Raw genomic sequence first — 22490 nt, forward strand, 5'->3', positions numbered from 1 at the left:
TTAAGTTGAGAGAGGAAAGATGTAAAAAGGACCTGAGGAGCAATTTTTCTGCACAAGGGTGGCGCGTGTTGGAATGAGCTGCCAGAGGAAGTGGTGGAGGCTGGTACAATTACAACATTTAAAAGGCATCTGGCTGGGTATACGATTCGTGAGGGTTTAGAGGGACATAGGCCAAATGGAACTAGATTAACTTAAGATGCCTGGTCAGCACGAATGAGTTGGACTGAAGGATCTGTTTCTGTGCTGCACAACTCAATGACTTCCGATTTTCAGCACCTGCAGTTCTTCTGTCATTGAGGCTGTTTATCTGCTTGTTGGGAGGCTCCATAAGTGCAGAAAAGCATATGGGATAAACGGGAATACAAAACCACAACAACGCATTTTCCTGTACCAACGGCTTTTATTAAAAAAAAGTATATTAACAGAAATGTAGGAGTATAACAAGAGAAATGTGTTAAAAACAAGCTGAGAAGGCCTGTGATTTATAGTGTTGGCGTACTATGTGTAACTTACATGTCAGGCTATGTACTGACTTGAATGAGGCTTTTTGTTTCTGAAATGAGTGGAGAGGCTGCACCCTTACCGGCTGGCCAGTGAATGAGTCACTCCTCAAACTTTTGTTCACTGTAACCACATTGCAGAGAAAATCATCGTGCAGTCTGGGACAGTGAATATTGAATCTCATTTAAAAAAAAAGAAACCGTTGAACTCGGAAAGTGACCTCATTTTTAACTTGGAAAAAGCAGAAGCGAATCTGTGCCCTTCCTTTCTAACCAGCCAGTCAGATACACGGCAGTAGCTCCTTACGATCGCTTACCAGAGCCAGGCTGCGCCGCCAATTCAGTGCCTGGTAATTGTAAGAGAGAAGGAGAGGTAAGTGTGCCTAGGTGTGCACTGCTGTTCAAAGGTTGGCCCTCTGACAATTCTTTCAGGTCTCTCCCTGGTTCTTCCAGGAGAAGGCTGACCAGATTGAGGAAGAGCAAGGGCTGGGGGCTGCCCTCCCTCACTGAGTTAACCCCACATGATCACTGGATAGCCCTGGTACCGCCTCACATTCTCCAGTCTCACTGCGCCTTCACGCCCTGTGCCTTCTTCAGTTTCTTTTCTTTCCACCACAGTTTACGATTCGCTCTCTTCCCCTTATTCTTCTTCTTCTTTGGCACCACCCCTTCGCTTCCAGTGTGTTGGGCTGGTGGGCGATGACTCCTTGTTTCCATAGTAACCGGCTTATTTCGAGCAGGAATGCTTCTGTTTGCTTTGACCACACCCATCTGGAAATGAGAAGCCAGATGGATTTTCATGTAACTCATTATCACAACGCAGTGTGTGCAGTTCTCGCAGAATATTACATTGTTTTAACACAACCTTAGACCAGGGAAGCCTGCCTAACACAGAGAGCTGATCATTTTTATTCCAAGACAAATTTAACCATTTTAGGGCACCTAATATATTCTATCTTGCATCATGTAAAAGCTCCCCAACACAGCAACAGGAAGGTTATCTATTTGTAGTCTGGGTTTGGGCAAGAACATCATCTGAGAGACAGGGCAACGCCACTGTCTAACGTAGCCAAATCTCGTAAATGATGGAACTGCTGGAAGCCGAGGATGAAGGGATGAGGCAGATCAGTATTTTATAACTGACTTCTTTTGTTGTGAACTCTTCTACCATTAGACCACAGGAGCAGAAATAGGCCATTCAGCCGATCAAGTCTGCACTGCCATTCAACGAGATCACGGTTGATCTGATAATCCTTGACTCCACTTTCCTGCCTTTCCCCTATAACCCTTGATTCACTTCCTGATTAAAATTCTTGTTTGCCTCACCCTCGAATATACAATCAGAATCCTTACAGCATGGCAAGAGGCTAGTCGGCCCATCGAGTTTGGATCGGCCTTCCGAAGTCCCCGAAACCCTGCATACCCCATAGCTGAGTCAACTAGCCTTCACATTCCCGGGCACTATGGACAATTTACCAAGCCCAATCCACCTAACCTGCACATTGTAGGACTGGTGGGGAAACCAGAGCACCCGGAGGAAGCTCACACAAACAGAGGGAGAACGTGCAGTCTCCCAGCTTGGGACTGAACCCAGGTTCCTGGTGCTGTGAGACAGCAGTCATTGAGCCACCCCATAGAGTGTTGTGTACAGTCACTGACCCACTCTCTGCAGTAAAGAATTCCACAGATTCACTACCCTCAGTAGAAAATTTCTCATCTCTGAGCCTCCTCATGGAGATTATGTCCTCTGGACTTAGACTCGTCCACAGAGGAAATAACCTTCCAAAGCCTACCCTGTCGAGTCCCCTCATGGTCCTGTATATTTCAATTAAGGTCAACTTACATTCCTCTAAATTCTGCCGAATTTCTAAATTCCTACTCAACTTCTCAAAAGCAGAAATTGCTGGAGAAACTCAGGAGGTCTGTGGTGACAAGAAAAAGTTAATGATTCAAGTTCAGTTCTGAAGAAGTCACTAGATTTGAAACATTATGTTTTCTCTGCACATACCCAGCCAGGCCTATAGAACATAGAATATTACAGCGCAGTACAGGCCGTTCGGCCCTTGATGTTGCGCCGAACTGTGAAACCAAACTGAGGCCCATCTAACCTACACTATTTCACTAATATCCATATGTTTATCCAATGACCATTTAAATGCCCTTAAACTTGGTGAGTCTACTACTGTTGCAGGCAGGGCATTCCACACCCTTACTACTCTCTGAGTAAAGAAACTACCTCTGACATCTGTCTATATGTATCACTCCTCAATTTAAGGCTATGTCCTCTCGTGCTAGCCATCACCATCTGAGGAAAATGGCTCTCACTGTCCACCCTATTTAATCCTCTATCATCTTGTATTTCTCTAAGTCACCTCTTAACCTTCTTCTCTCTAACGAAAACAGCCTCAAATCCCTCAGCCTTTCCTCATAAGACCATCCCTTCATACCAGGCAACATCCTGGTAAATTTCCTCTGCACCCTTTCCAACGCTTCCACATCCTTCCTATAAAGCAGCGACCAGAACTGTATGCAATACTCCAAGTGTGGCCATACTAAACCTGCCAAGTTCCTCCAACAATTTCTGTTTTCATTCTCCAGCATCTGCAGTTCTGTTTTGTTTTACCACACAACTTCTCCTGAGAAGACAGTCTCTCCATACTGGGTTATCAAACGAGTAAATTTTTCCTGGACTGCCTCCAATGTCAGTTTATCTTGCCTCAGATGAAGGGCCCAAAGATGTTCATAGTTCTTCAGCTGTGGCTGGATTTTTGCTAAAGCTCCACAAGGCATTACCTTTCTGCTTTTGTACACCATTCCTTTTGGAGCGAACGCCAATATTCTATTCATCTTCCTCATCAGCCACTTGGATGCTACTTTCTTTTCCTGATTCATGGGCGAGAACTCCCAAATCACCATCTACAGCTTTCTGTTGTCTCTCCCCATTTAAATAATGTTCAACTCCTCTCTTCTTCCTGTCAAATTGCAAAGCCTCACATTTCTCCACATTGTATTGCATTTGATAGCCGACTCTGATCTCTAATACGGTTTCAGAGTTTACAACTTCAGTTAACAACCAGCTCAGCAGCTTTAAGCTAGTAAAGCATCACCAGACTTTGCAATGGCACGTTACCTCATAAAACCAGCACCAAACTGCAGCAGGAAATATTAGGATAGGTGATAAAAAGCTCGATTAAAGCAGCACCTTAAAGACAGCAAACTACAATAAAGGGGTGAGAATTTTGAATTGAAGGAACTGACGAAGTCTTAGTTTTTAATTATTCCAATTCTATCTGGGATAGCCTTCCAAAGTCAGGGTGAACACAACATGTGCCTAGAACAACAAACCTGTGTCAAAAAATGCAGCTGAAACAGAGCCCACATATTCTTTAGAAAGTGGATTAGTGAGTACCTTGAAACAGGAATGTTAAAGGATTCAGGGAACAAACTTAGAATATCCAATGTTCATACAAAAATACAACTGATGCGCTGGCAGTCATCTTTTGAGAATCCTTAGTGTTGGGAATAATCCTGAGACAATCAGAAAATTGTCAAGCTTATTTGAAAAGGTATGGACACAAAAGACAGATAACTCTGAGACAGTTAGCTTAAAATTGAAATTGGGAAAACGTTAGAAACTAGTACAAAGAATGGATAGGCAGAGCATTTAGGAATATAGAATATAACCAGCATGGCTTCATGAAAGGCAAACTAGGCCTGAAAAGCTCATTAGAATTTTTTTTAAGGAAGTAACAAGCAATATACACAGATTGCTTGTGACAGAGGTAGAATCAGTAGTTACAATATGTATGACTTTTCAAAAGGTGCTCGATAAGGTGCCTCGATGAAGCTACTCTGTGAGGCAGGAGTCTGCAATGTGAGACAGTAACACAGCACAGAAACAGCATTGGGCTATCTAATAGAAAAGAGAGTTGGGATAGGTGGAGCATTTTCAGAATGGCAACCTGTGATTAATGGAGTGCTAGAGGGATCGTGCTGGGACTACAGTTATTTGTACTACATGCCAATGATTTTGTCAAGGGAAGTGAACATTCTGTTGTCAAGTTTGAAGATGACACAAAAATAGATGGGAAGGCAAGTGGTTTGCATGACATAAAGGGATATAGATCTATTAAGTGAGGTGGAAAAAACTTGGCATTTGGAATATCTTGTGGGAAAATGTGAGGTTATTAACTATGGCAGAAAGAATAGAAAAGGTCATAAGAAGCAGGAACAGGAGTTTTGCCTCTCAAACCTGCTTCACTATTTAATAGAGTTACGACTAATTCGACACTGCTCCTGTCTACTTTCCTGCCCTTTCTCCGTAACCCTTGATTCCCAAACTTAAATGTAAACAAGGACTCGTCCCCCACTGCTCTCTGTGGGAAGAAGTTCCAAAGCTCTCAACCCTCAAGAGACGAAATTCCTTCTCATCTCCGTCTTAACTTGGCACCCCTTTATTCTGAGACAATGCCTTCTGGCCCTAGACACTTCCAGGGGATGAAACATCATTTCAGCATTTACCCTGCCAATCCTTTTAAGAATTCTATATGTTTTAATGAGATCATCTCTCATTCTTCCAAACTCCAGTGAGTACAGTTCCAATCTGTTTAGCCTTTGCTTATCAGACAATCCGTTCATACTGGGCATCATCCTAATGACCGTTCTCTGAACTGCCTCCAATGAACCAATACCTTTCCTTTGATAAGGGGACTAAAACTTCTCCAGTATTCCAGATATGGTCTCACCAGCACCTTGTACATTTACAGTCAGGCTTCCCCACTCTTATAGTCTAATCCTCTTGTAAAAAGGGACAACGTTCCATTAGCCTTCCTGATTACCTGCTGCCTGTGTGCTAGCTTTCTGTGTTTCTTGCACAAGTATAAAAGTCCCTTTGTGTTGCAACTTTCTGCAGTTTCACTCCATTCAAATGAAATTGTTTTTTTTGTTCTCCCTTCCAAAATGAACAGCTTTGCATCTTTCTGCATATGACTCCATTTATCAACTTCTTGCCTACCTACTTAACCTGAAGTTCAGTGGACTATTATTTAAATGGAGACCAAAATTGCTGAAAGCTACAGCACAGAAGGATTTGGCAGTCTATATGCACGTATCATAAAAAGCTAACACCCAATTTCAGTGGGTATTAGGGAAGGCAAATGCAATGTTTGCCTTTATTTCAAAGGTAACAGATTATAAAATTAGGTTTTACTAAAACTATAAATGGCACTAGACAGACCATACCTGGAACACTGAACAGTTTTGGGCCCCTTAACTAAGTAAAGATTTACTGGCATTGGAGGCAATCCAGGAAAGGTACACCAGGTTGATCTTGGCTGTGGAGATATTTTCTTATGAGGACACATGGAGGAGATTGGGCCTGTACTCAGTCCAGTTTAGAAGAATGAGAGATGACCTTCTTGAAACATCAAGATCCTTAGGGAGGTTTGAGAAGGTCGATGCTGAGAGGTGGTTTCCCCTGTGGGACAGTCTACAGTCAGGGGGCATACTCCCAGAGTAAGAGCTTGCATGTTTAAGACAGAGATGAGGAGGGAATTTTTTTCCCCTGTCAGAGTTCTGAGTTCATGGAATTCTTTAGCACAGAGGACTGTAGAGGCTGAGTGGTGGAACATATATTCAAGGCAGAGATAGACAGATTTTAAAATCAGTAAAAGGCCTATGGAGAAAAGACAGGAAAGTGGAGTTAGGAATCATCAGACCAACCATGATCTCACTAAATGGCAGAGCACACTCGATGGGACAAATGGCCTGCCTCTGCTTGTATCAGCTTGGGTATTAAGACCAGAAACTATGCTGAAAAATAAAAATCAAACCCTATCCACAGGCATACAGTAACCAGGTTCTAGTTATTAACGGGGTTTGGTGACTGCAAAGTCTATAGAGATTTTTAAAGGGTAATTTTTAAAGGGTACAGATAATTAGAGCATCCGCTTTAATGGCATTACTGACTCCCACAATGCACTTGTAACTGGAATATGGCTGGGATCTTAATTTGTAGTCGTCGGGATAGGGTGGGGCAGTGATTTTAGGCTAAGAGATGACAACATGGATAACCCTGGTGCTGATTGGTTGAATTGAAAGAAGCATGCGTGTCCATGACTCAGTGATTATCAAGTGTGAAAGGTATCTTAAGTCTAGTCCATGAACAATTTCAGGCTTCCACTGCCACAGAGATTGATTAAGCAGTCTGCAGACACCAGACTAGCAAAGGATCTAATTAATCCCAAAGGCTCTGAACATAATGAGAAGTGAAATCAAGTCAAGTAACTGCAACCAGTTGGAATTACAATTATTTTGTTCTCTTCATGATGTCAACTCTGACTCATAAAATTATTGGCTTTTGATTTTGAGAGTCAACAATGTTACAACTAATATTTTACCACAATGTAAAGTTTCTTTAGGACACTAACTGGGTATCCAAAACAAAGACAGATAACAACAGTCAGAAAGCCCCAAAGGAGATAACGGCAGGTCCATGAGTTAGAGTGGTGTTAGAGGTATCTATCTCTTGCCTCGTACATACGCATGAACAAATGAATTAAAAGTAGACATCGGCCTTTTGGGCCCTTGTGCCCGCTCTTTCATTTTGATCATGGTTAATACTTCTAACTTGTTGACTGCCAAAGAAGTCCAAGAGCCCATCCACCTCAATCATTTCCCGTGCTTCTACTGCTTTCTGGGGAAAAAGAATTCCACATGCAGACAACAATCTCAAAGGAAAACGTTTTCTCATCAGTGCCTTAAATGGGAGAAAATTTAACTTCAAACTCTCCCGACTAAGTTCTGCTCTCTTCCAGAGGGCAAGGGGCAGGCGGCGGGGGGGGGGGGGGGGGGGGGGGAAGGTCGGGCAAGTGGGGGGGGGGAGAAGGTCGGGGGTAAGGGGGGGGAAGGGAAGGGGGGGAGGGGGGGAGGGAAGGGGACGAAGGGAAGGGGGGAAGAGAAAGAGAGAAGGGGCAGGTAAGGGGGTAGGGATGGTGGCGGAACGGGGTGTCCATTCGCCACAGTGAGAGGCATCTTACTCAGTGCATGGAAGGTGGCACAAGGTTTTTCTGTCTCAGCACAGGAAGAGGTCTGTACATCTCAGTGTGGGCGAGGGTTAAGGTAAGCAGGAGTCGGCAGCGGTGGGTGGGGGGGGGGGGGGGTGTAGATGCCTGTCAAACCATGGCAATGACCTGCCCCTGCTTTTGGCTGCTGGGTGTTGTGTTACAGGAGTTAGGGTTCCACATGTCAGCTTTGGAGTGGGGTGTGGGCTGTTTAAAACACATGTCTAAACTGGATTACACTAGTGTGAAATCAGTTCCGTGTTCAATAATGTTGAACTCCTCATCGCATTTGCCAAGGTAGACTTGATATGGATATATCGGTTTCCAGGTGGATGCCAGAGATGGAGACAGAGAGGTTCAGGAAGGAGAGAGAGGTATTAGAGATAGTCCAGGTGAACCTAAGGTTAGGGTGGATGAACTGTTCAAGCAACTCGTGGGAGCATGAGGCGGCGCCCATACAGTCATCAATGTAACGGAGGAAGAGGTGGGGTTTAGGGCCAGTGTAGGTGCAGAAGAGGGACTGTTCCACGTAACCTACAAAGAGGCAGGCATAGCTTGGGCCCATGCAGGTTCCCATGGCCACCCCCTTTGTCTGTACGAAGTGGGAGGAATTGAAAGAAAAGTTGTTGAGGGTGAGGACGAGTTCGGCTAGGCGGATGAGGGTGTCAGAGGAGGGCGACTGCTCGGGCCTGCGGGACAGGAAGAAGCGGAGGGCCTTTAAGTCATTTGTATGGAGAATGCAAAGGGATGGGAAATTGTTTATTTTGCACTGCAGACTAAGTGGTAGGGGAATGAGTGTAACAGATTGTGAAGAAGGTGCCCAGTGCAAAAGACAAAGGGTTTGCTCATGATGGTGAAGGGAAAATTGAGATGTAAAGATAGAAATAAAGGTGTGCAAAGGAGAAAATGGGTCCAGTCTGCTAAGAGTCAAATCTTAGGGAAGGAAGTGGCCTCATGGTACTATCACTGAACCATTAATCCAAAGACCCAGATAATGTTCTGGGTACCTGGGTTTGAATCCTGCCACGGCTGATGGTGGAAACTGAATTCAATAAAAAAAATCTGATATTAAGAGTCTAATGATGGACCTGAAACTGTTGCTGAGGGTCAGGAAAAACCCATCTGGTTCACTAATGTCCTTTAGGGAAGCAAACTGCCATCCTTACCTGGTCTGGTGTACACGTGACTCCAGACCCACAGCGATGTGGTTCACCCTTAACAAGGGCAGTAAATAAAAACAGGCCTAGCCAGTGATGCCCACATCCCATAAACAAATTTTTAAAAATTCTCAGGAGACTGACACTTTAATCAACGAGAAACATTTTTCTCCAAGATTTCACAAAAACTTACAACACTGGAGCTCAGCCTACATACTGAAAAAGGTAATTAAAAACAAACAAACCTGCGGGTTTGGAAGCTCCTCGGAGGGCTTGGGAGGGAAGGTACAGGGAACTCTGCCGTGGTGGATGTGGTAAGGCAGTAACATATTGGGATCCAGAGGTACCCAGGGCACCGAGAGAGTCGATGGAGGTGGAGGGAGCGTACTGTGGGCAACATGGAGGTTGTAGGCTGCTCTGGTGTACTTCCCTCCTTGAGAGCCACGATAGATGGTTATGGACGAGTCTCCCGAGGAGTGACTCAACAGGTATTTTCCCTCTGGTAAACTAGGGTGCAAAGAAAGTAAGTTATCAGTCATAACATTTATGATAAACTCATGCAGGAAATGGCACAGAGCCTGTGTGAATCTAACCATTAGTCATCAGGGTACAATGCATTACAGCACCATCCACACTCCCCTTGGCTGTGCTTACACTGAGAAACAACAAGTAAAACCACGAGATTTCCTTGCTCCCAAGTCCGGAACAAAGGGACACACCGTTAAAACAACAGCCAGGTTTGTACTGATTGGTAAGAGAATATGAACGGGGCTGGTAATGTGGTCCAATCAGGGAGCCCTGGCTGACAGCTATAAACAGGAGCGTCAGGGGTTCTGCTCACTCTGGGAGCTGGCTCTGAGCTCGCTGGGTCAGTGTCATGTACTCTGCACGTGTAGATAAAGGGTGATGTGGTGACAGGATACCAGCCTCAGTGGAGTTATTTTAAGGTTGTTCAGGGGTGACATCAGGAAGCATTTCTGCAACAGAATGGGCAGTGGAAATCTGGAGCTCTCTCTCCAACGGTGACACAGGGGCGTGGAGGAATTCGGGTGGTGTCACAATATACAGCCAGAACCCCTGCAGAACACCGTTAACCCACATTGTCAGAGCAAATTACTGCAGATGCTGGAATCTGTTCCGAAAACAAAAACAAAAATGCTGGAAATCACAGATGCATGGGTCAGATAGCATCCACTGAAGTGAAGTGTGGAGGGGGCAGCGTTTCTGCTATAGTTGGGGAGGGGGCAGGTAGAATGCTGGGGGGAAAATGCTGTTCAAAGTGCAGATTGTGTGGTCAGAGTATGAGTTTGTCTGGTACTTCGATGGCGTTTCCGCCCCTGCTTTCACTAACCTACTTGAGGTTTCAACGTTATAACTGCGAGCGTTGATGTTGGATAAGTGGAGTCATGTAGCATACATGGACTTCCATGTCAAAGCAAGGAGCTAAAAATGGCTGAGTCTCAGGAAACAGAATACCGTGGTGAAATCTTTTCTCGAATAGAGGTATATATCCAGTGGGGTTGCCCAGGACCCCGGTGTCAGAACCCCTGCTTTCCCTGGTTGGTGTTAATGGCCTTAATGGGCAGGGCACAACTTCAGGATTGTGGATGTTGTGAAATTGGAAGCATTGTCAAACGGGAAGACAACACAAAATGACGAGGGCTGGTTGATGGAATGGTAGGAAAGAAAACTAATGCAAAGAAATACAAGGTGATTCATTTTGGGAGATAAAACAAGGAGAGGCAACAGGAAAGAAAAGGGCACGATTCTATCCAGGGACAGAGGAACCGGAGGATATGCACATCCAAATCATGGAAGGGGGCAACACAAGTTGAAAGTGGTTAATAAAGCATAGAAGACTTTATAAAGAGGAGCACAGAGATAAAAGAAAGCACATAAAACTGTATTTTAAAAAATTACACTTGGACTTCAGGGTTACACTATGCGGAAAGGTTAGGCTTGTTTACAATATAGCAGGTTAAAGGGTGATCTGATCAAAGTCTTCAAGATATTAACAGGAAAGAGAGAGAGGGTAGATAAAGTATTTCCATTGGTTTGGGATTCTAGGCCTAGGGAGCACAATCTAAGAATGAGGGCAGGAGCAGTCAGGAAAGATGTTCAGAAGTACTTACAGACACAAAGTATAGTAAATGTTTGGAACTCTGTTCTACAAATGGCAGTTGATGCTGGATCAGCTGTTAAAGTCAAATGTGAGTTAGATAAATTTTGTTAAGCAAAGGTGTTTTAGTGGCCAAAAGGCAGGAATATTGAGTTAGGCCAAAAATCACCCACAATTGGACAGAATGGCAGACAAGGATGGAGGGCTGCATGGCTTACTGTTCCTATAAAACAATGGTTCAGCCTCAACTGAATTACTGCAACCAGTCTTGGGCACCACATTTTAGGGAGGATTTAGAGGGTGGCTTTAGGAACTTCATTTTTGAGGACAGAGAAGTTGGGACAGTTGGATGAGAAAACATAGAGAACAACTTTAACAGAGGTGTTCAGAATCATGAGTGTGGACAGACCAGTTAAGGAGAACTATTTCCTTTGGCAAAAGGATCTGGTGCCAGAGGACATAGATTAAAAGTGAGGAAAACCTTTACTTATGCAACAAGTGTTTAAGATCTGGAATCATTGTATGAATGGGTTGTTTTACAATGGAGTTAGATAACGTTCGGAACAGTAAATATTTGTAGAGCTGCGGGGAAGATAAGGGTGTGGGACTGGACGAGTTACTCTGGCAGAGCGCCAGTCCGAAGAAAAGAGACTGAATGGCCTCTTTCTGGAAGTTAACTGTTCTATCATTCTATTCTACGGTAACTTTCATAATAACTTCAAACTGACCATCCCTCACGATGAATGGGATAAAACAAGTGTTAGGGAGTTTACGTTTGTCAACATGCTGCTAGTCTAAGGATTTCTCAAAATTATCAATGGCCATTTATTTGGTCAAAGTGTAGAGAGAAAGACACATTGCTCTGTTCACCACTGTGGACACATCTTGGGTGTCAAAAGCCTTTCAGCACCAAATCAGACAGAAAAGGGCAACAGTTGTTGGCTTTATTAGCAATGATCACATCTTATGAAAGACAGAACAGCATAACATAGGGATACTCACACAGATGCTCACAGACAGACACACAGACACTCACAGTCAGTACTCACCTTGAAACTTTTTTCAGTACATGGTGCAGGATATTTAATGAATTTAAAGGGCTGTGAATAAAAGGAGAAGAAATTCCATCAAAACCAAATGGTGGCAGGAAATTAGAATCAAACATATTGCAGACAGGTTGGTCTCAAATTCTACTTGGAGCACAAAGCTGACAACACCTCTGTTCACACTATTGTACAGGGCGAAACTTCACTCTCAGCAGGCAACTTCACTAGCCTCACAGGCCAAACCTCAGGGGAAAGAAAACTAGTTATATAAGGCATCGATACTCAAAGATTAGCAAAGCACAGAATAGCGCCTTCGGTCCAACCAGGCTCGCCCGACCATAATCCCAAACTAAACTCGTCCCACCTGCCTGTGCTTGGCCCATATCCCTCCAAACATTTCTCATTCATGTACTTAACCAAACATATTTTAAATACTGCAACTATACCTTGCATCCACCACTTTCTCCGGCAGTTCAGTCCACGCATGAACTAATCGCTGTGTTAAAAAAAATTGCTCTCATGTCTTTTTAAAATCTTTCTCTTGTCAACTTAAAAAAAATGCCCGTTTGTTTTGAAATCCCCCACCCTCAGGAAAAGACACCTGCCATTCACCTAATCTACACCCCCTCATGATGTTATAAACCTCTATAAGGTCACCCCTCAACCTCCTATGCTCTGGTGAAACAAAGTCCTAGGCTATCCAGCCTCCTCTTATAAACGCTCCATTCTCAACATCATCTTGGTAGATCTCGTCCAAACCCTCTCCAGCTTAAGCATATCCTTCCGAAAAAACAGGGCAACCAGAACTAGACAGGGTACTCCAGAAGAGGCCTCACCAACATCAACATAACATCCCAACTCCTATACTCAAATGACTAAGCAATGAAGACAAGTGTGCTTAACACCTTCTGAACCACCCTGTCTACCTGTGATGTACATTTCAAAGAATTATGCACCTGAGCCCCTAGGTGTCTCTATTCTACAACACCGCTCAACCCTGTTTTTAACTGTAAATCCTGCCTTTGTTTGTTTTACCAACATGTAATACCTCACATTTATCCAAATTAAACTCCATCTGCCATACTTCAGCCCATTGACCCAATTAATCAAGATCTCTTTGCAATCTTAATAACCTTCTTCATTGTTCACTCTCCCACCAATTTTGGTGCCATCCGCAAACTTACCAACCATGTCTTCTAGATCATTTGTATAAACAACAAACAAAAGTGGACCCAGCACTGATCACTGTGGAACACCGGTGGTCACTAGCCTCCAGTCTGAAACACAACTGTCCATCTCCACACTCTGTCTCCTGCCATTAAGCCAATTTTGTATTCAATTAGCACTTACACTTGTTTACCCCATTCCTCATGAATGATGGTCACTTTGAAGTTATGCTTTATGAAAGTAACCACAGAATAGAATCAGAGAATGGTTACAGCCCAGAAAGAGGCCATTCAGCCTCTTTCCCTCATGCTCTCTGCCAGAGTAACTTGCCGAGTCCCATGCCCCGTCTTACCTGCAACATGAGAAAGATTTAATCTTCTGATAATTATCCAAATCCATTGAAAAGCAGCCCACTCAGACAACACAATCCAGATCTTAGAACACTTGTTGCACAAGTAAAGATTTTCCTCAAATCATTATCCCTGCACGTACCTATCACTTTAAATTGGTGTCCTCCAGCACCAGCTCCTTTTGTCAGAGGGAGCAGCCCTCCCTAACTATTTGTCCAGAATCACGATTTTGAATCCGATGCGATTTAACTTTTCTAATTTGTCTACCACACAGAACCTTGTCAGATGCTTTAGTGAAGTCCAAGTAACCAATGTCTACTGCTCTGCCTACGACAATCTTCTTCCTTACTTCCTCAAAAAACTCATTCAACGTTGTCAGTCATGATTTCCCTCACACAAAACCATGCTGACCATCCCTAATCATTTCATGCCACTCCAAATGCATATAAATCTTACCTTTCAGAATCACTTCCAACAACTTACCCACCACCAGACTCACAAGTATACAGGTCCTAGACTTCTCCTTACATCCCTTCTTAAACAAAGGCACAACTTGGGCTAATCTCCGGTCATCCGGCACCTCATCTGTAGTTATAAATGATACAAATGTTTCTGCAAGGGGTCCCACAATTTCCTCCCTGACTTCACACCGAGTCCTGGGAAACACTAAAGATTCATGCACCTTTATATTTTCCCAACCCTCCGGGACTTCCTCTTCTGTAACGTGAACTGTTCACAGAACGTCAACATTTATTTTCCTGAGTTTTCTACCCTTCACTTCTTTCTCCACAATTAAAACTGACAAAATATTCATTTAATATCTCTCCCATCTGCTGAGATTCAACACCGTAGGAGTCCAAAAGACAGCCTCATTGGTCTTTCAGGGCCCCAATTCTCTTGCTGTTAATGTACTTGTAGAATTTTTGGATTGTTTCTAACCTTATTTGCCAAGGCATCGAGGGTCATCAAATTGTGAAATGGATGGAAGCAGCTACAAGCTGAAAGACTTTGTGAGCCTGTGCATGCATGCCTCACAATCTAGTTTGTGTGACATGTGTAGGATCGTGCACATCCTTCTCCAAAAGTGCAAAGATTGTGAGATAACAAGGTGTAGAGCTGGATAAACACAGCAGGCCAAGAAGCATCGGAGGAGCAGGAAAGCTGACGTTTCAGGCCTACACCCTTCTTCAGAAGAAGGGTCTCGGCCCGAAACGTCAGCTTTCCTGCTCCTCCGATGCTGCTTGGCCTGCTGTGTTTATCCAGCTCTACATCTTGTTTTCTCAGATTCTCCAGCATCTGCAGTTCCTACTATCTCTGCAAAGATTGTGTTCTTATACTATGCAATGTGAAACAGCAACTTCTGAAAGCATGAAAGACTTATTTCAACACTTTATTCTCTACATTTACTAAAGTGCAAAGGTTGCTATTACCAGGAGGAAAGTAGCAGCTTTGTGCCGTAAAGCATCTACAACTCTTATTGTTAACAGCGGCTGCCACAAAGTTAGGAATGCCTCAAGATCAGTGTTAACACTGAGCCAGCAATAACGCTCGCACCAGCATTCAAAGTCAGGTGACCCAGACTAATATAGAAAATGAAGCATGAACTCTGCAAAGCCATCAGGGAGGCCAAGGGGCAGTTTCGGACCAATTTAGAAGCCCAGACCTACCAGACAGACTCCTGCCATTTACGGCAAGGCCTAAATGATATTGTAGGATACAAAATGAAACAGTGTAAGACAGTGGACAATGACACGTCCCTCCCTGATATGCTCAATGCTTTTTATGCTCGGTTTGACCGAAATACCACTGTTGTGGTAACACCAGCCCCGATAGCCCCAGACACATCTATTCCCTCTGCCACCACTTCCAAAAGTCAGATCCGTCTTCCTGGGAGTCAACCCAAGGAAAATGAGGCCCAGACGATGTTCCTGGATGAGCACTCAGATCCTGTGTGGACCAGCTGGCAGAGGTATTCACCGCCATCTTCAACCTCTCCCTCCTGCAAACAGAAATCCCCACCTGCTTCAAGAAGACCACCATCATCCCCATACCCGAGAAAACACACACAGTGTGCCTTAATGACTACCACCCAATAGCTCTGACCTCAACAGTCATGAAGTGCCTCAAGGCTGGAAATGGCCCACGTCAGCTCCCAACCTGCTTCGCTCCCCTACAGTCTGCCCACCAATGTAACAGATCCACGGAGGATGCCACATCTCTATCCCTGCATTCTTCCCTGGAACATCTGGACCACAAAGACACCTACATCAGACTCCCGCTCATTGACTACAGCTCCGCCTTCAACACCATTATCCCCTCCAGACTGATCTCAAAACTCTCTGACCTTGGCCTCGGCTTCACCCTCTGCTACTGGATCCCCAGCTTTCTGGCCCAGAGATTGCAATCAGTGAGGATGGGTAACTGCACCCCCTCAACAGTAACACTCAACACTGGAGCCCCCCAAGGGTGTGTCCGCAGTCCCCTATGTACTCCCTGTACACCTACGACTGTGGCCAAATTCCAAACAAATACCATCTGCAAGTTCATTGACGACACCACTGTAGTGGTGTGGGTATCTAACAACAATGAATCAAAACACAGAAGGGAGGTAGTTGGGCTGGTGATGTGGTGCAATGAAAACAATCTTTCAATGTCAGCAAAACTAAAGAACGATCATTGACTTCAGAAGGAAAGGAGGAGAACACACCACCATCTACATCAATGGAACTGAGGTTGAGAGGGTGACAGCGTCAAGTTCCTCGGAGTGACGATAACTGACAACCTGTCCTGGGCGTCCGCCGTAGATCCAATGGTCAAGAAGGCACAACAATGCCTCTTCTTCCTCAGACAGCTCAGGAAGTTTGCCATGTCCATAAGCACGCTCACCAACTTCTACACATGCTCTATAGAAAGCACACTGTCCAGGTGCATAACGGCTTGGTACAGAAACTGCTCTGTCCAGGACAGTAAGAAGCTACAGAGGGTGGTGTGCACACCCCAGACCATCACAGAAACTAACCTTCCATCCATGGACTCTACTTACACAGCTCATTGCTGCAGAAAGGCTGCCAACACCATCAAAGACCCATTGCCCCCAATAACGATCTCCTGCAACCTCTACCATCAGACAGAACCTAAACACATGGACACAAGCAGGTTGAGGAACAGCTTCCTTCTGGCCGTTATCCAAATGCTGAATGGATTCTACTTCAAACAGCACAACCAGCAATGTAACCTGTATGCCTCCAAGCCTTTTTGATCTGTAATTCTTTGGCTTGCTGTGACCTGCCTGCACCGCTTGTAAATAAAACTTGTCACTGTATTTCAGTACACATGACAGTCAATCAATCAAAACAGAAATATAGACAGTCATCCACCCAGAAAAGCTGTAGATCCTTACACACAGGTGTGGATTTCTCCACAGTCTGAACCTGGATCACTATGCAGTTAATACATTCTGACATAATTGTTAGCTTCCACTCAGTCTTGAACCAGCCCAAACACGTTCTTTATCCCACCAGCACAATTCAAGCTGAAGCAGTGTTTGGAGTTTGTCTTCACTATTCTACTTACTAGCCTGGTAAACTTAAATAAGGTCACATTTCTTCTAGGCACACCCACCCTGAAGAAGTTTTGCTCCTCTCTCCAAGAGTTTGAGGAAGGGTCACTTGACCCAAAACTCTGATTTCTCTCTACAGATGCTGCCAGACCTGGTGAGCGTTTCCAGAAACTTCTCCTTTTGTCCCTCTGAGAAGGCTTCGTCCACTGACTTCCTCCAGAATTCTTAGTAAGTCTCAGGAAATTCTGCAGGGATTCTACAAAAGGGCTCCAGCTGTAAATTATACTACCTGCTGAGCTGTGCTTACTCCAGGATCAGGTTCAATAACCTTACTGGTGGATCAGTGGTTAGCACTGACCCTCACAGTGCCAGGAACCCAGGTTTGATTCCACCCTCGGGTGACAGTCTGAGTGGAGTTTGCACATTCTTCTCATATCTGCGTGGGTTTCCTCGCGGTGCTCCGGTTTCCTCGCACAGTCCTAAGATGTGCAGGTTAGGTGGACTGGCCGTGCTGAATTGCTCATAGTTTGCAGGAATGTGCAGGTTAAGTAAATTAGCCATGGGAAATGTGGGGTTACAGGGTTGGAGTGGGGTCTGGGTTTGTGTGGTATGCTCTTTGGAGGGCAGGTGCAGGCTCGATGGGCTGAATGGCCTCTTCCTGCACTGTTGGGCTTTTATGATTTAGATAGCAGAACGTGACATAATCGTACAGCATTGTGTGGCATGTAGCAACATAGCAGCCACCAGCAATACATTGAATTACTGTACGGTATATGTAAAAAGCCTTCAAACACACCCAAGTGTTACCATGACAAAGACATTACTTTAGCAATCTTACAGACCCAAGTGGCCTGCTGGGTCCCTTCAGAGTCTACAGTTCTCAGTGCCATTGTCAATACACTGCTGCACCCAGGTGTGGAAACCAGTAGGATAGATGTGACTGTATCAGAAAGGCTGCAGAGGAGGGGTTTCACCCAAATGTTACCTGGGCTGGAGAGTTTAAATTATGAAGACAGATCAGATAGACTGGGGTGTTTTTTTTAAAAAGAGCAGAGGACATTAACAGGTGGCTTGATTGCGATGTAGAAAATTATGATGGGCAAAAGTAGGGTAAGCAGGAAGGAACATTTTCTCTTTATTGGTGGGGGGGGGGGGCGGGAATCAATGACCGGGGGCATAGATTTACAGGAGAGGTGAGGAAAAACATTTTCACCCAGAGGATGGTGGGAATCACTGCCTTTAAAAGGTGGGAAGAGGCAGAAACCTTCATAACATTGAAGATATATTTTGAGGTGTACTTGTGATACCTTGGCAATGGGCCAAGTGCTGGAAAATGTGATTAGAATAGTTAAATGGTTGTTTTTGGCTGGCACAGACTCAATGGGCTGAAGGGACTTATGCTGTACTGTAGATCTCTCTGATTCCATAACATTATAAGTAACGGGTTAACAGAATTTTGCTAGCTTCCTACATTGAATGGTAGGGGCAGGAGTAGCTCCTCAAACCCGACTGAGATCACAGTCAATCACCTACTTCAGGGATTCCCAAACTGGGGTCTTGATCTGAAACCTTGGGGTCCCAAACTCACACCGCGATGGATCTCTGACTGAGCTATAACAGCAGTGCTCCACGTCGAACAGACTCCTGCCCTCGTTGTCACATCACAACCAACAGAGAGTTCTCAATGACCAGCTGCGACAATTTGCAAACCTTGAAATGGGGTCACGGTGCAACAAGTTACGAGATGCACCGATCTGCCTCAAATTTCTGTTCAGACTCTCTATGCCCCTTTATGTTGTTACTTATAGAAATCTATTCATAGAATGCCACAGTATGGAACAGGCCATTCAGCCTATCGAGTCCATATCAATCCTCCAAAGATCACCCCACCCAAGTTGTCCCCATCCCTGTCATCCTGCATTTCCCATGTCCAATCCACCTAGCCTGCATATCTTAGGACTGCGGGAGGAAACTGGAGCACTCGGAGGAAAATCACACAGACACAGGGAGAATGTACAAACCCCACATGGACAATCACCCAAGGGTGGAGTCGAACCCAGGTCCCTGGCACTGTGAGGCGGCAGTGCTACCCACTGAGCTAATGTTCTGCCCCTGTTGATCTCCTTCTTGATCATAAAGTGGAGGCTGATCCCCCTCTGAGAACTAAAACCAAAACACCCAAAGAGTGACACCTCATCCTATAATCTGTAAAAAATGTGAAAAATGGTGTAATCTGCCTTTCAGCAACTTCTAGTGGTCAAATAAAATAATTCCCTGACATTGACTTTCGAATCAACATGTAGCAATTTATTAATCTAACTCAAACAATGAACAAATTAACTAAACTATTAACAAACCGCATAAACCCCCTTCTAACTATTTCGAAATAAAACAAGATTCTAAAGGTGCGATGTTCCAATAAATATAAGTCCCACTAATAAGATAAAAATTGCAGCCGGGTTACATTTCTTCTGAAATGCTCTGTGCCTTTCTCCGTTGATCCTTCTGTCAGGAAGGTTAGCTAGTTGTGCCATGGGAACCTTTGCTCTTTAGATGGTGCTTTCTCTAAGGCACAGAGCAGTCTGTGTGAGCCAGCAGTTCTTGCTTGAGAGCAGAGAGATGTTAACTCTGATGGACAGCAGTTAACTGTCCTCCTTTGTGCAACTGCCCCCTTCTTTTTATACCCTTGATGACATATCAATATTTTTTACAATAGGATTGGTCCTGTGTTGTCAAAACCATCAGATGTAAATTTGATAGATTTTTAGTGTTTAAGTGCCTGGTTCAAATTGATTGGCTAAATTCTAATCTCTGTTGTCTTGTTAAAATAAAACTGCTGCTTGGCCTGTTAACTGTGCAGCCTTTGACCCAAATGTTTCAATTTGGGCATTCTCTGTGCACTTGAGAACTTTCAAGCTGCTGCTCACGGATATCTATTTAAATCTCTTAGCATAGAAAGAGCTCATCATCTTTTGATTGGGCCACGCAATCTTTTCCCCTAGCATTTTACAAACACCAAATTCTAACTTCCTGGCTAATCCACAAGTACTCTAAAACAATTTTGTAACACATATTTAATGATTGAGTTTCTACAGCCCTTCTCCCTCTTCTCTACCTGAGGATGCAGACTCCATTTTCTTCCTCTCACCTCATGGGAAAGTCCAAACATTCTGGAAATCCATCTTCGTGAGCCTCCGCTACACTATGACAAGTCTCCTCTATCTTTGGTGAGGGAACCAAAACTGTACACAATATCCCAGGAGCAGCCTCACCTAGTTTCCATACAATCAATCAGTTCTGAGGATAGGTCACTGGACCTGAATCATTAACTCTGATTTCTCTCCACAGGTGCTGCCAGACCTGCTGAACTTTTCCAGCAAATTCAGCAATCTTGTTTCAATACAACTGAAGCGTAACATCTTCAGTCCTATGTGTCCTTTCCCATCAATGTTATATACATTTCTGGCAGTGTAACTTCCAATAAGCAGTTCTCCATAATCAACTTCATTTCGCTGATTGAGAAATGTTAATGATCATTATAAGATCATAACTGCCACCCTTGAGATTACTGCAGCACTCTCTCCCACTGTAGATATATCATCGCAAAATGTCACTTATGCTGAATTTCTCATTTCTATCTAAACAAACTTTTAGTAATGTGTTTGAATTTGAATCTTTAGGTTCTGAATAGATTGGATTATGGTACAACGTATTCACGACTTTAGATGCCTCCTAAAAAAGGGACCAAAACAGAATTAAAGTCAAATTTGAATAACAAAATGAGATTTGAGAACTTGAGGGCTTATAGGAAATGTGGGGAGACACAAGGAGACTGAAAGAAATGCCAGAAAACTAGGGCGAAGGCAAGTCAGAAAATTTAAAATTCTCAACCTCCTGATGAAATCCCTTTACAGCTTCATCATCCACTATCACCATAACCTTCTCTAGTCCTACAAACTTATGGAGGGGGTGTGGGCGCAGTGGGAGGAGATGATGAACTGTTGGTATTTTCACTGGTCTGATAATCCAGAAATCCAGGTAATGTTCTGGGGACCTGGGTTCAAATCCCACTGCAGCAGATGGTGGAATTTAAATTCAATAAAAGAAAAATCTGGAATTCTGATCCATTGATCCACGAATTCATTGCTGATTGTTGGAAAAACCCATCTGGTTCACTAATACTCTTTAGGGATGGAAACTACCATCCTTACCTGGTCTGGCCTACATCTGACTCCAGGCCCATAGCAATGTGGTTGACTTTTAACTGCCCTCTGGGCAATTCGGGATGGGCAATAAATGCTGCCTAGCGACACCCTCTTTCCATCCCAAAAATGAATTTAAAATATGTTCTGGAGATAAGGACAGACAAGGCATAGGGAGGAATTTAAGCACACCAGTGAGAATTTTAAATCCAAGTCATTGGAAGGTCAGGTCTCAATGCAGGTTCAATAACCATAAAGTCCAGGCCAGCAGAGATGCAGAGATTAAAACGGCTATGTCCAATCTGGGATAACAAGGTGTAGAGCTGGATGAACACAGCAGGCCAAGCAGCATCAGAGGAGCAGGAAGGCTGACATTTTGGGCCTGAAATCGTGAATTTCGGAAGAAGGGTCTAGGCCCGAAACGTCAGCCTTCCTGCTCCTCTGATGCTGCTTGGCCTGCTGTGTTCATCCAGCTCCACACCTTGTTATCTCAGCTTCGCCAGCATCTGCAGTTCCTACTATCTCTCTGGGTCTAATCTGGAACAGGGCCTCGTCAGACTGAGCTGAGAGAATGGGCGGAAATGTTGATGGTAGGGTGCATGGAACAAAGGTGGCAACAACACCTTTATTTCCCCCCAGTGTTTGACTAATGGAAGCCTCAGGACATTTCAGATTGTTGTCGAAGCAGCATTCTGATTGCAGCGTGGCAGTAGAAGTGAGAGAGACAGGGACACAGAAAGGCTGCTCAGGGTTCGTATTATATGTAGAAACAGCATTTGAGCAAAAACAGGCATCACTGGTGGTTAAGGAAGAGTAGGGGCGTAGGATGGTTGTTGGGTTTGCATGTAAAGGCGATGGGTTAAAAGTTAGCACACACTGCTCTGGCTACAAAGCCTTGGTACCACTGTCGTGAATCCAGAACCAGGGCAGAGATGGGTTAATTGTGAATTATGAAGAATGTTTGCATTTACTTAGTTTGCATTCCCTTGAGTTTTGGAAGTCGGGGAATTGTCTGACATGTGAAGCAGGAGTTAGGTAGATAGAGAGGCCATTTATTTTGATGGGCAAATCAAGAATGAGGGAATATAATTTACCATTAATTAATTTTCCATCCAGGAGTGAAATTAGAAGACATTTTTCACATCAAGGTGAGTGGAAATCTGGAATTCTCTCTGGGGCAATTATAGCTTTCAAGACCAAAATCAATACTTTTTTTGGATGACGTGTGGTGTGAAGGGATAATTTGCAAAGGTCGATAAATCCAGTCGAGATGCAAGTCAATCTAGGTCCAACTAAATAGGCAGCTGAGAGGGCTGCTCCTGTACCTAA

At 44.2% G+C, this 22490-nt stretch overlaps 1 protein-coding gene across 2 annotated transcripts in view; it reads right to left on the reverse strand.

Moving 5' to 3' along the window:
* Window positions 1-380: 380 nt before the first annotated feature.
* Window positions 381-22490, reverse strand: part of ice2 (interactor of little elongator complex ELL subunit 2) — a 91781-nt gene continuing 69671 nt past the window's right edge. For both annotated transcript variants that reach the window (XM_048520685.1, XM_048520686.1), the window contains 3 exons: window positions 11887-11937; window positions 8964-9225; window positions 381-1271 (listed from right to left, as the gene is read on the reverse strand). In XM_048520685.1, coding sequence (XP_048376642.1) covers window positions 1065-1271; window positions 8964-9225; window positions 11887-11937 — 520 coding nt within the window. In that variant the 3' untranslated portion in view covers window positions 381-1064. The remainder of the gene's footprint in view (window positions 1272-8963; window positions 9226-11886; window positions 11938-22490) is intronic.

Source organism: Stegostoma tigrinum, chromosome 36 (genome assembly GCF_030684315.1).
Source record: "Stegostoma tigrinum isolate sSteTig4 chromosome 36, sSteTig4.hap1, whole genome shotgun sequence".
NCBI classification, from domain to species: Eukaryota; Metazoa; Chordata; class Chondrichthyes; order Orectolobiformes; family Stegostomatidae; genus Stegostoma; species Stegostoma tigrinum.